We start from the raw sequence: 13,693 nt of genomic DNA, 5'->3' as shown, positions 1-13,693 counted from the left end.
ACCTCACCGGAGTAGCAGAAATCCGGCGGTTCTTGCCCGGTGCTGTGTTCTTCCGGTTGGCGTAGCGAGAGGTGTAGGTGCGGGGGGGCACCTGAGGGGGCATGGTCTTGCTCCGGGCCACGGGCTTTCCAGGGGTGTCTCTGCCCAGGTCCAGGGTCCCCCGGCCCTCCTTCCAGCCCCTGGTGGCGTCGCGCAGCATCTCTGCGTCGTAGGTTGACTTCAAGTTGAGCCGCGTGATGGTATCGTTAACACCATCATAGTCCACAGACCCTAGCAGGTACCCCTGACCTCCACTGCCCCGTTCCTCTTCCTCTTCCAGGATCCGCTGCCCTAGCAATTTGCCGGGAAGTTGTTCAACCAGAGAAAAAGTGCTGATGTCACTGGGCTGGGAAATCTTGGAGGATGAAGGGGACCCCTTTCTGGGAGGCAGGGGAGGGGTGTCCCAGATGGAGACTCGGGGAGGCAGAGGAGGTGGGGACAGCTTCTTGGAAGAGCCATCCGTGTCTCCTGGTCCTGGGGACAGAGAGCGCCCCCCACCGGACCCATCAAAAATGTTGAGACAATCTCTAGAAAGGGAGCCTTTGGGCCAGGGATCTGGGCCAGGCTGAGAGCTCTGGGAGGTAGAGTGGTTGGGCGGCCCTTCCTGTGGGGAGAGCGAGTTGTAATTGAGGGTAGGATCAGAGCCAGAGAGACCACGTAAGAGCTTGAGGTCGTTCCGCCTGCCCACTGGCTTGCTATAGAAGTCCTGAACAGGCTCGTCCCAGTCGATGAGCGAGGGGTCTGTGTTCTGCTTGGCTCTGTTCTCCTCCTTGTCGTGCCGGAGCCGGGACAGAGCATCGTACTCCATCTGTAGGGCTTCGGCCATCGCCAGCTCTTTGCGGCTAATGCCCACCGACTCCAGGGACTTCCAGTGTTCCCCACTGCCCTGAGTTGAAGACATGGTGAGGATGTGGGACGGAGGAGACGAGGAAGTCTTCTACTTCCTGCCAATGTCAGGTCTGGAGGGTTGTGGCATGGTGTCTGTGCACCTGCAGTCGAGAGATAAAAATATCAGTCATTCAGTCACAGAGAGCTTTATTAATAATCTGACCTAGGTTACATAATCTGGGCCATTTCCTGTTTCTTCAGTGCCTACAACAGATGGAAAGAAACAGAAAGATGGAGAGAAAAATAAGACACCGTGACAGCTTCATTGATCTACTACATCCAACCAGTCACCCATTTGTCTACACACCTCTTCCTCTCAGGTCCCTCACTCCCATCCTCACCTCTCTCATATGTGTTCTGAGGAGAGAGATGGGCAACTCTCTCACCCAAGAGAAGATGAAAACAGGGCTCTTCAGTCAGTTTAAAGAAGAATGCCAAGAGGAGATGTGATCAAAGTCTGAAAATCATGAAAGGTTTAGACTGGCGGTCAAGGATAGAATAATAATCATTAAGGACACACTCCTTAAAGCATCATATGGGTTGTTTTAAGCATACAAGAAGTATAACACAGCCCTATTATAATAGACCTTATAAAATACACAGATGGCCCTACTACCAAAGCCAGGTAAAGACACCACAAGAAAATTATAGACCAATTGTTGAAGCCAGGAAGTTAGGATTCAAGGGATGATTATGATTACTGAATCACTATGTAGATATTTCTTTTTATTTTCTGGTATGTTAGAGTAGACAGAGGGAGATAACTGAAGTCTCTGAACTGTAATCCAGCTGTCTTGATCTCTGATAACAATCATGTAGCTTTTATCTTGTGCCCTTGTGATTGTAAAAACCTTGTGACTGACCTTCACTTATATCCATTTTATCCAGTTTTTCTCCTTTGAGTCTTATGATCACTAAAGACAGCCCCTAATGTTTATTAATGAAGGGCCTTTAGTCAGCCCAGAACTAACCCACCCGAAGTCCAAACTTACCCTGATAACCAAAGCCAGATCTAACCAAAATGGGCCTGCCTGGCATGTGCAGTAGCTTAAACTTTAACCTACAAGTCACCTGTACCTCATTATAATACTAAAAATCACACTCATCATATTAAGGCTGCCATTTTCTTACATATGTCCTGTGACTAACCATGTAATCAATCTGTGAGTGCTTAATAATTAGATTACCTCTAATTACATCATCTGGAGCGTTGTGCTCATTATCCTAAAACCTGCCCATCTATAAAACTAGAATAATTACTGCAGTTCAGGGATACAGATTTTTGGTCCCATAGGCCATCTGCTCTCCTGCTTCATGCCTAGCAATAAATACTTCATCTCTTTGAAACCCTGGTGTTTCAAGAATTGGTCATATGAGGGCATCAGGCAAAGAGTCCACCACCTTTGTCCAGTAACATATCCCTTATGAATATAAATGCAAAAAATCCTCAACAAAATACTAGCAAATAAAATCCAACAGCTGTTTTAAGAATTATACACCATAATCAAGTGGGATTTATCCAGGTATGCAAAGGTGATTCAACATATGAACATCAATTAATATACCACATTAACAGAATGAAGGAAAAAAACCACATGATCATCTCAATGGATGCAGAAAAGGCATATGACAAAATCCAGCACCTCTTCTTGATTAAAAAACACTTAGGAGACTAAGAATAGAAAGAAACTTCCTCAACATGACAAATGGCATATATTAAAAACCCACAACTAACATTATGCCCAATGGTGAAAGACAGAAAGATGACGCCCTACTGTCACTACTGTTATCCAAAATTGTCCTGAAAATTCTAGTCAGAGCAGTTAGGTTAGAGAAAGAAATAAAAGGCATCCAAATTGGAAAGGAAGAAGTGAAACTTTCCCTATTTGCAGATGACATGATCCCATATACAGAAAATCCTGAAAAATCCACAACAAAGCTACTAGAACTAATAAATGAATTCAGCAAAGTGGCAGGATACAAGGTCAACACCCAACACAGTGGTGTTCTTTACACTAGTAATGCACAATTTGAAGAAGAAATCAAGAAAAAAATCCATTTACAATAGCAACTAAAAGAATCAAATATCTAGGAATAAATTTATCCAAGGATGTAAAGGACTTGTACACAGAACACTATAAAACATTGCTAAAAGAAAGCAAAGAGGTCCTAAGTAAATGGAAGGACATTCTGTGTTCATGGACTGGAAAACTAAATACTGTTAACTGTCAATTCTACCCAAAATGATTTACAGATTCAACACAATCCCAATCAAAATTCAAACAGCCTACTTTGCAGAAATGGTAAAGCCAATCATCAAATTTATATGGACAGATAAGGGGACCCAAAGTGCCAAAGCCATCTTGAAATAGAAGAATGACATTGTAGGATTCACATTTCCCCATCTTAAAAGTTATTACAAAGCCACAGTTACCAAAACAGCATGGTACTGGCACAAGGACAGACACATAGCCCAATGGAATCAAATTGAGCGTTCAGAAATAAATCCTCACATCTGTGGCCAACTGATCTTTTTTTTTTTTTTCATTTTTATTGAGATTGTTCAGATACCATACAATTATCCAAAGATCCAAAGTGTACAATCACTTGCCCCTGGGTACCCTCATACAGCTGTGCATCCATCACACTTAATTTTTGTTCAATTTTTAGAAACTTTTCATTACTCCAGACAAGAAATAAAGTGAAAGATGAAAAAAGAAAAAAAGGAAACTCTAAACCTCCCCTATCCCTAACCAAACCCCCTCAATTGTTGACTCATAGTATTGATATAGTACGTTTGTTACTGTTTATGAAAAAATGTTGAAATACTACTAACTGTAAGTATATAGTTTGTAATAGGTATATAGTTCTTCCCTATATGCCCCTCTATTATTAACTTCTAATTGTATTGTCATACATTTGTTCTGGTTCATGAAGTGATTTCTAGTATTTGTACAGTTGATCATGAACATTGCCCACCATAGGATTCAGTTTTATACATTTCCATCTTTTGACCTCCAACTTTCCTTCTGGTGACATATATGACTCTGAGCTTCCCCTTTCCACCTCATTCACACACCATTCGGCGCTGTTAGTTATTCTCACATCTTGCTACCAACACCCCTGTTCATTTCCAAACATTTAAGTTCATCCTAATTGAACATTCTGCTCATACTAAGCAAGAGCATCTACATTTCTTCCACAAGGCAGGAGGGGGAGTCAAAGAAGGTAGAGAGGCAAAAGAAAGAGGAAACAAAAAAAATGACAGCTAGGAAGCAGCAAAAGAAAAAATAACCTTAAATCAAAGTAGAATAAAGAATCAGACAATACCACCAATGTCAAGTGTCTAACATGCCTCTCCTATCCCCCCCTTATCTGCATTCACCTTGGTATATCACCTTTGTTACATTAAAGGAAGCATAATACAATGATTCTATTAGTTACAGTCTCTAGTTTATGCTGATTGCATCCCTCCCCCAATGCCTCCCCATTTTTAACACCTTGCAAGGTTGACATTTGCTTGCTCTCCCTCGTAAAAGAACATATTTGTACATTTTATCACAATTGTTGAATATTCTAGATTTCACCAAGTTACACAGTCCCAGTCGTTATCTTTCCTCCTTTCTTGTGGTGTCTCACATGCTCCCCATCTTTCTCTCTCAACCGTATTCATAGTTACCTTTGTTCAGTGTACTTACATTGTTGTGCTACCATCACCCAAAATTGTGTTCCAAACCACACACTCCTGTCTTCTATCACCCTGTAGTGCTCCCTTTAGTATTTCCTGTAGGGCAGGTGTCTTGTTCACAAAGTCTCTCGTTGTCTGTTTGTCAGAAAATATTCTGAGCTCTCCCTCATATTTGAAGGACAGCTTCAATCCAGATTGTTGGATACAGGATTCTTGGTTGGTGGTTTTTCTCTTTCAGTATCTTAAATATATCACACCACTTCCTTCTTGCCTCCATGGTTTCTGCTGAGAGATCTGCACATAGTCTTATTAAGCTTCCTTTGTATGTAATGGATTGCTTTTCTCTTGCTGCTTTCAGGATTCTCTCTTTGTCTTTGACATTTGATAATCTGATTATTAAGTGTCTTGGCGTAGGCCTCTTCATATCTCTTCTGTTTGGAGTACGCTGCGCTTCTTGGATCTGTAATTTTATGTCTTTCATAAGAGATGGGAAATTTTCATTAACTATTTCCTCTATTATTGCTTCTGCCCCCTTTCCCTTCTCTTCTCCTTCTGGGACACCAATGATACGTACATTATTGTACTTTGTTTCATCCTTGAGTTCCCGGAGACGTTGCTCATATTTTTTCATTCTTTTCTCCATCTGCTCCTTTGCGTGTGGGCTTTCAGGTGTTTTGTTCTCCAGTTCCTGAGTGTTTTCTTCTGCCTCTTGAGATCTGCTGTTGTATGTTTCCATTGTGTCTTTCATCTCTTGTGTTGTGCCTTTCATTTCCATAGATTCTACTAGTTGTTTTTTTGAACTTTTGATTTCTGCCATATATATGCCCAGTGATTCCTTTACAGCCTCTATCTCTTTTGCAATATCTTCTCTAAACTTTTTTATTTGATTTAGCATTAGTTGTTTAAATTCCTGTATCTCTCAGTTGAAGTGTACATTTGTTCCTTTGACTGGCCATAACTTTGTTTTTCTTAGTGTAGGTTGTAATTAGCTATTGTCTAGGCATGGTTTCCTTGGTTATCCAAATCAGGTTTTCCCAGACCAGAACAGGCTCAGGTCCCAGAGGGAAGAAATATTCAGTATCTGGTTTCCCTGTGGGTGTGTCTTAGAAAATTGCTCCACCCTTTGATGCCTCGGGTCACTGTGCTTTTCTGCCCAGCAGGTGGTGCCTGTTAGCCTATAATTCTTGACTGGTGTGAGGAGGTGTGGCCGTGTTCCCCCAGGCTCTGGGGTCTGGTTCTGAATGGAAAGGGCCCCACCCCTTTCCTCCTAGAGAAGACAGACCCCTCAGGTGGAGGTCATTAGCATTTCAATGGTCTCGCTTTCTGCTTGTGGTGTCTCCACCCTTCCCAGAGTCACAGCCCTGGAAACTGAAAATGGCTGGGGCTTTCTCCACTGAGCCGAAAAAGAAACAGATAGTCCCCTTCAGACCCAGTCCAAGGCAACCCTCCGGCTCTCCCAGGTCAGTCGTCACCCAAAGCCTCTGTCTGTTTTTTGGGGCTGTGTACCTGTAGTGAGCAGTTCACACTCGCTACTTAAAACCCCAACTGGAGCTCAGCTGAGCTATATTCGCTTGCTGGGAGAGAGCTTCTCTGTGGCACCACGCGGCTCTGCAGCTCGGGCTATGGGGGAGGGGGTCTCCCGACCTGGTTCCGCAGGTTTTACTTACAGATTTTATGCTGTGTTCTCAGGCATTCCTCCCAATTCAGGTTGGTGTATGATGAATGGATGGTCTCGTTTGTCCCCCCGCAGTTATTCTGGATTATTTACTAGTTGTTTCTGGTTTTTTGTAGTTGTTCCAGGGGGACTACTTAGCTTCCACTCCTCTCTATGCCGCCATCTTGCCCGAGTCCCCCAACTGATCTTTGACAAGGATACCAAGTCCACTAAATGGGGAAAAGAACAGTCTCTTCAACAAATGGTGCTGGGAAACTGGATAGCCATATGCAAAGGAATGAAGGTGGACCCCTACCTCACACCCTACATAAAAATCAACTCAAAGTGGATCACAGACCTAAGGATAAGAACCAGAACTATAAAACTCCTAAAACAAAACATAGAGGAGCATCTTCAGGACCTTGTGCTAGGCAATGGTTTCTTAGACTTTCACCCAAAGCACAAACAACAAAAAGAAAAAAAGAGATAAATGGGACCCCATCAAAATTTAAAACTTTTGTGCAAAGGACTTTATTATGAAAATAAAATGACAACCTACAGAATGACAGAAAATATTTGAAAAACACATATTCAATAAGGGTTTAATACCTAAAATGTAAAAAGAACTCCTACAACTCAACAACAAAAGACAAACAACCCAATTTAAAAATGGGCAAAAAGACTTGAATAAACAATTCTTCAAAGAAGATATACAAATGGACAAAAGCATATGAAAAGATGCCATTAGGGAAATGTTAATCATTAGTCTTTAGGGAAATGTAAATCAAAACCACAATGAGATATCATTTCACATCCACTGGAATGGCTACTATTAAAAAGCCATAAAATTATAGGTGTTGGAGAGGATATAGAGAAATAGAACACTCATCCATTGCTAGTGGGAATGTAAAATGATGCAACACTGTGGAAGATAGTTTAGCGATTCCTCAGAAAACTAAGTCTAGAATTACCATATGACCCAGCAATCCCACTTCTAAGTACACACCCAAAAGAACTGAAATCAGGGACTTGGATAGATGTTTGCGCACTAGTGTTCACAGAAGTATTATTCACAATTGTCCAAAGATGGAAGTAATCCAAGTGTCCATCAACAGAGGAAAGGATAAACAAAATATGGTATATACATACAATGGAATATTATTCAGCCATAAAAAGGAATGAAGTTCTGATGCATGTGACAACATGGATGAACCTTAAAGACATACTGTTGAGTGAAGTAAGCCAAAAACAAAAGGATAAATATTGTATGATCTCACTGTTATGAAATAATTAAAATAAGGAAATTTATAGAGTGAGAAAACAAAATATTGGGTTCCATGGTCTGGGATGGGAGTAGGGAATAGAGAGTTAATGCTTAAATTGTTTTAGGATGTATATTTGTTACTAGAATAAAAAAATTTTTTTTAAATCACAGGACTAAAAAAACAACAGATACAGATGGCAAATAAGCAGATGAATAGTTGTTCAACATCATTATATTGTAGGGATATACAAATTAAACCACAACAAAATACTACTACACACCAACTATAATGGCTAAAATTGAGAAGACTGACCATACCAAGTGTTAACAAGGACTTGGAGCATCTGATATGCTCATATACTGCTGGTGGGGAATGTAAAATGGTACAATAACTTTGGAAAATAGTTAGGCAGTTGCTAAAAAGTTAAACATACACCTACCATGATCCAACTATTCCACTCCTGGTTATTTACCCAAGAAAAACAAAAGCATATGTTTGCATAAAGACTTGTACATGAATATTCATAGTAGCTTTATTTGTAAAGCATACTATCTTTGAGGTATGCCTGTATGCATATGTCAAAACTTCATCAAATTGTACACTTTAAATACGTCCAGTTTATTGTGTGCCAATTATACCTCATAAAGCTGTAAAAGAAAAGTACAATCGAGCCCTATCAAACAGACCCTATAATTGCTCAGATTATATATTAGGATCCTCCTCAAATAACCAATATGTGCAATAAAACAAAGTTTCCCAACTGGTGATTTAAGTACCTGACAGGTTACAGGTGTGCTGAAATATTGATCCCTTCAGCCCTCAGGAAGCCAGGCAGGACCTGGAGCGGCTGGAGCCCCAGGCCAGCAGCTTCCTGCTGCCAGCAGCCCCCTCCATTTACTCCAGGGCTGACATCCTTTTCTTTGGAGATCAGGTCATGAAAAAATTTGGGAGGCACTGAACAAATAATTGCAATGACAAGGTTAGCCCAGCCCAATGGTTCTCAACTCTGTCTGCACATTAGAAACATGGGGGGAACTTTTTCAAAAGTACTGATGCCCAGGCCACATGCTCAGAGATTCTGATTTAATTTGTCTGCAGTAGAGCATTGGCATTTTTTTCCCAAACTTCCCAAGAATTCTGGCCTGCAGATGAAGCTGAGAACCATGGATCTATGTGTATATATGTGTTTGAGATTAGGTTGGGAGAAGGCTGAGGGAAGTGAATGTGTAGTTACTACTGATTTTTAGTACCAGTGTCAGAAAAGATCATGATTTCATAAAATTATCAAAAATTGTTCATTCTATTGTACTCCTGTAGCCAATGAGTATCAAATATATGAAACATGTTATTCCTCATGATTAGAAAGCTGCAAACAACAACAGGGAAAAAAAAAAAAAAAAGCTTAGAGACCTTCATGAATGGCAGGTTTCATTAGATCCAAAATGAGTCAGGACAAGGATATCCCCTCACCTGAAGTGGCTTCCCAGGACCCAGGTGCATCTGGCCAGCACTGGCACAGGAGCCTGGCCTGAAGGACCATGGCTAGCTCAATGAAACTGGCAACTGGTGCCCTTAGGAAGTGGTTCCCCTAAGATGGAATAGCCCACACCCAGCCCCAGGGTATACCAAGAGCTCTCTGCTAACTTCTTTGAGTTTCTCCACACCTTGAAGACTCCTCAATATTGCTTCTTATCTACGGAGGGTAAGAGGGAGTCCTTGCTCTCTGGAATTCAAAGGTGCTGGATGAGCAGATGGAGATACTTGGAACTTGGCTGCCCAGAGCTGGGAAACCAGTCCTGGAGGAAGGAGGCCTTAGTGCTTTACAGATAGAAGACACGAGATAAGTGCTCAAAGTTGGGCTGAGCTTGACCTTTTTAATCCAGAGAAGGTTTATCTTCAGCCCTGAGCTGGGACAGAGAATTAAGATTTGCCTTAGCCAGCTCCACTGTGGGGAGGATAACTGAAGCCACGAGAAGTAATCACTCTCAACTTCCCATCTCTCTTCCCCTGTTAACTTATCCAAACTCGAATGCAGTCTTACTTTTTTTCTTTTGGTTTCAGGGAAAGCAGGTTCCCTCCTCCTGTTGAAGTATAACCCTCTTGTGCTCTTGCCCCCATCCTCTGGCTCTCCTACAGGATAATTCTCCAAGAATTACCCTTCTCTTTCCTGTATCTCTACTCTCTTCTCCTTTCCCAGGTCTCTCTCAGCAGTATAGAAACATGCTCAAGCCTCTCTCAAAAAACCTATGCCCTAAACACCCTCCCTTCACTTTCTATCCTCCAGCCAATACCCTCTTTCCTCTTCTTACCTTCCTAGCCAGTCTTGCTTCTGCTCCCAAAATTCTACTAAAACTGCTCCAGCAACAATACCCACGCTGCCCAATCCAGTGGGCATTTCTATCTGTCTGGACATTTCTGCTTCATTTGGCTCTAGAGACCATTCCCTTCTTTAAACCCCCTACCCTCTGGCTTCCGTGGCGCTCTTTTTTTCTTGAGCTCCATCTCCTTCTTTGTCCTCTTCTTCTGTCCACTCCTTAACCACTGTTGGCTCAGGATTCCATTCTTGGCCCACCGGTAACTCCCTACCTCCTCTGCTCGGGCAATCTCGTCTATTTCCATTACCTATTCAGACCACTCATGTGTTGATGATTTCCAATGTGTATCTCTTCCTCATGTTTATCTGCCCACTGATAGCTCAAGCCCCAAAGATCCAAAACTGAATGTATCTTCTTTCCTCTCCACAACCCTGCTTGTCCTTTCTGGGTCCCCATCTCAGTGAATGGCCCACTCAATCACCCAGGCTAGAAACCCTAGATTATGCCTTCTTTTTACCCCCACTTCTGATCTCCAAAGCCTGCCAACTTTTCCTCTTTAATACTTTCCACATCCATTCCTTCCTTCTGTCCTAATTCCAGCCCTCATCTTCTCTTACCTGGGCTTTTATAAAGCCTTCCTCCTGCTTATCTTTCTCTCTTTAAGCTTTCTCAGCATAGCAGCCAGAGGGCTCTTTCAAAAGTATAAATCTGATCATCTCAGCTTAAAACCCTTCAAAGGGTCTCTATTTGATTCCTTTACAAGGCTTTTATCACCTGCCCCCATCTTCTTCTCATCTCCAACCATTCATTACCGTCTATTTGATACCTTGGTGATTTTGTTCAAGCTCTTCCTTTCCCTTGATGTGCCCTTACCACCTCTCTATGCATATATGACTCTAGCTCACACATCTAGAATTTGCTCAAGATCTGTAGGAAGCCTTCTCTGAACCCCTAGATTACACTAAGGGTCCCTTCTTTATGCTCCCAATAGCAGCCAGTACCTACAGATTTCTCAAACCTAGTCTTAAATTATTTCATTCAAAATTAAATGTTTATGTATCTGTCACCTCCACTAAATGGTAAGCTCCTCAAGTTCCAAATTCACTTCATTTCCACTGAGAAAAATGTACTTGAATTATAATGTAAGGGCAGAGCTTTCTGGCACTGAGGATGTTTATACACAGCCCAGAAAACTGAGTGTGTCCTTCTCTAGGGTTCTTTAGATGCAGGACTGGGTTTCAACTAACTGGGCAAGGTTTGGCATCCAGAAAGGCAGGTAGATGCATGGAAGAGAAGACCATACAAAGTGACTTCCAGCTTGGGGATTCTTTGATTCTGACCTATCAGTTCTCTTAAGTCAAATTTCACAGAAGAATCCAAAGTCATACACATCCAAGGGTTAAAGCTGCCCCTCGGCCCTCGGAGGAAGGAGAAGAAAGGCCCAAATACAATCCAGCAGGCCTCACTCTGGAGGCTCTTCCCAGACTGGAATTCAGACAGAGGAAAGACGAACGCCTCCCCACTTTAGCCATCGCCCCCTGGCTCCGGCTCAGGGCGCCACCAGACTGTAAGTCAGCCATGCAGGGATGGAGGACGGGCCCACTGATGGGGCTCACGCCCGGGGCCACACTGGCAGCTGCTCCTTCCAAAAGGCTCAGTGTGTGGCTCATTCTGATGCTGAGAGGTGGGAATACAGCGAGGAGCCAAGACAAACGGCACCCCCCACCCCCACCCCTGCTTCAGTCCCCCCCCAGGACCAGGAGAGCTACCCTAAGGTGCAGTGGAGTCTCAGAGAGCAGCAGCCAGGCAGAGGGGGAATCCAGAAGGGGAAACAACCTTGAGACAGACTGAGGCGGTTTCCTCTAAGAGCTCAAGCCCCAAACTTCATTTTCCGGGGTGGGAAACACACAAAATATTTTAAGACATCAGTGTCTCATGTTTCCTGCCCCCAACCCCACCCCCAAACCAGTTCCCTCACCGTCAGCCTCTCTTGGGTCAAAAAATTAGAAAAATCTGTATTCTCTTAGGCCTCAAGGGACTGTACAACACAAAGAGTGAACCCTAATATAGACCATGGATGTTAGTTAATATATCAATATTGGTTCATCAGTTGTAACTAATATACCACACTAATGCAAGATGTTAATAGAGGAATCAGTGTGGGAGGGGGAAAGAAGGGGTATATGGGAACTCTGTACTTTCTGTACAATTTTTGGTAAACCTAAAACTGCTCTAAAAAATAAAAATCTCTTATTAAAAAAAAAAAAAAAAAAGCAAAAAGCAAATATCCAAGGAGGTCCCAGCAAGGAAGAGGGGTGGATAAAGGCCTGAGTCTTTACTACTACACATCCCATCCAGGAAGAAATGGCTGGGGCCAGTACTAACATGTCCCCACACACAACACACACATTGTACTTTATGTGAATGACTCCCCATGACCACAACAAAGAGAACAATGTGAATGGTGCCTCCTGGAGTTGTGCACCTTGGTGGTCCCGGATGTGCCCTCTTCTAATGTCCATCTCTTAGAGATCAGATGGAAATGGGCTGAGAGGTCATTTTCAGACAAATTCCTTTTACCACCGGCATGCACAAATAGCTAACATGTTCCCCACATTTGCCTTCCCTCTCTCTCTGCTTAACCTTTTGAAAGTAAGACCCAAACACACTGCTTCTAAATTCCTTGCCTGAATGTCTCAGAGACACAATAATATTATTAACATTGACACAATAATATTATCTAAGATGCAGCCCACCTTCAAATGAGCACAATTGTCACATGGGGAGCTTTTTAAACACACAAATTCCTGGCCCCTCCGCTGGAGGTTCTGATTCAGTAGATATGACTCAGTAGGGTGAGTTCCTACATTCTGTATGTTCCAAAAACTCCCCCATTGATTCTGCTGTGCAGCCAGGTTTGACTCCCTAGACCAGGGTTTCAGAACTCTCAGGAAGACAAGAGAGAACGGGGAGAGTGACCTCAAAAAGCATCAGGCAGCTGGTGGATGAAGATGACATGCTCATGGCCCAGCAGGTCAGTGCCAGGGTCTAAGCAGCACCAGGCACCAAACTTGGTCCACACAGCTGCCAACAGGCTGGCTGGGGGCTGGCAGGGGGAGGAAATGGGGTCAGGGCAGAGCCACACAATGGTCCAGTGTCAAAGGGTAGAGAGGGCATATCCTCCAGGGAGTTGGCTCTGGTCAGCTCCCTGTCCCAGAGAGGGAGGAGCCCCAGAGGCTCGGGACTGGGAGAACATAAATGGGCCTGGGTTATCTCCTCCCCACATCCTGAGCCACAGAATTAGATTCCAGAGAAAGCTGAGGGCTGGCTACAGGTCAGGCCCTATGCTAGGGACCTAGAAGTATTCAGATGACCAAGGCACAATTCCAGGGAGCTTAGGGTCTAGTGCAGGTGATAGACATATACTTTAACTGAAGTCTGAGATCCCCCTTGGGGTATAAAGGGCTGCCCACCTTGTCTGGACAGGGGAAATGGAGAGTTCTCAAGCATGGCAGGGAAAACTGGGGACAGTCTCAGGTCCCCAGACTTGAGCATCCACCTTTCAGTAGTTTCACTAAGGGAACAGGACTCAGCTTTTGGGACTTCCCTAAGAAGGGACCCTCAGCACCTCCCCTCAGGAAAGACAGGGTCAGAGAGTCAAAGGCCATAAGACCTTAATCCTTCAGGGTCTTCTCTTCAGAGAGGATTCCTGTCCCTGCCCACTCCCCAACACATACACACACTCACCCATACCTCAAATCCCACTAGTTCTGCAGTCAGGGACCCATACCCTACACCTCCACTCCACAGCCCCTAACTGGGACCTGCTGCCCTGCTCCACCTT

General features: G+C 43.4%; 1 protein-coding gene across 4 annotated transcripts in view; it reads right to left on the bottom strand.

Annotated features, from left to right (window-relative positions):
- Positions 1–13,693, bottom strand: part of PIK3C2B (phosphatidylinositol-4-phosphate 3-kinase catalytic subunit type 2 beta) — a 97,756-nt gene that overhangs the window by 67,734 nt on the left and 16,329 nt on the right. For all 4 annotated transcript variants that reach the window (XM_037824972.1, XM_037824970.1, XM_037824969.1 and 1 more), the window contains one exon: positions 8–1,028. In XM_037824972.1, coding sequence (XP_037680900.1) covers positions 8–940 — 933 coding nt within the window. In that variant the 5' untranslated portion in view covers positions 941–1,028. The remainder of the gene's footprint in view (positions 1–7; positions 1,029–13,693) is intronic.

This window comes from Choloepus didactylus, chromosome 2, assembly GCF_015220235.1.
Source record: "Choloepus didactylus isolate mChoDid1 chromosome 2, mChoDid1.pri, whole genome shotgun sequence".
Classification (NCBI taxonomy): domain Eukaryota; kingdom Metazoa; phylum Chordata; class Mammalia; order Pilosa; family Megalonychidae; genus Choloepus; species Choloepus didactylus.
This window is presented reverse-complemented; position numbering and strand designations above follow the sequence as displayed.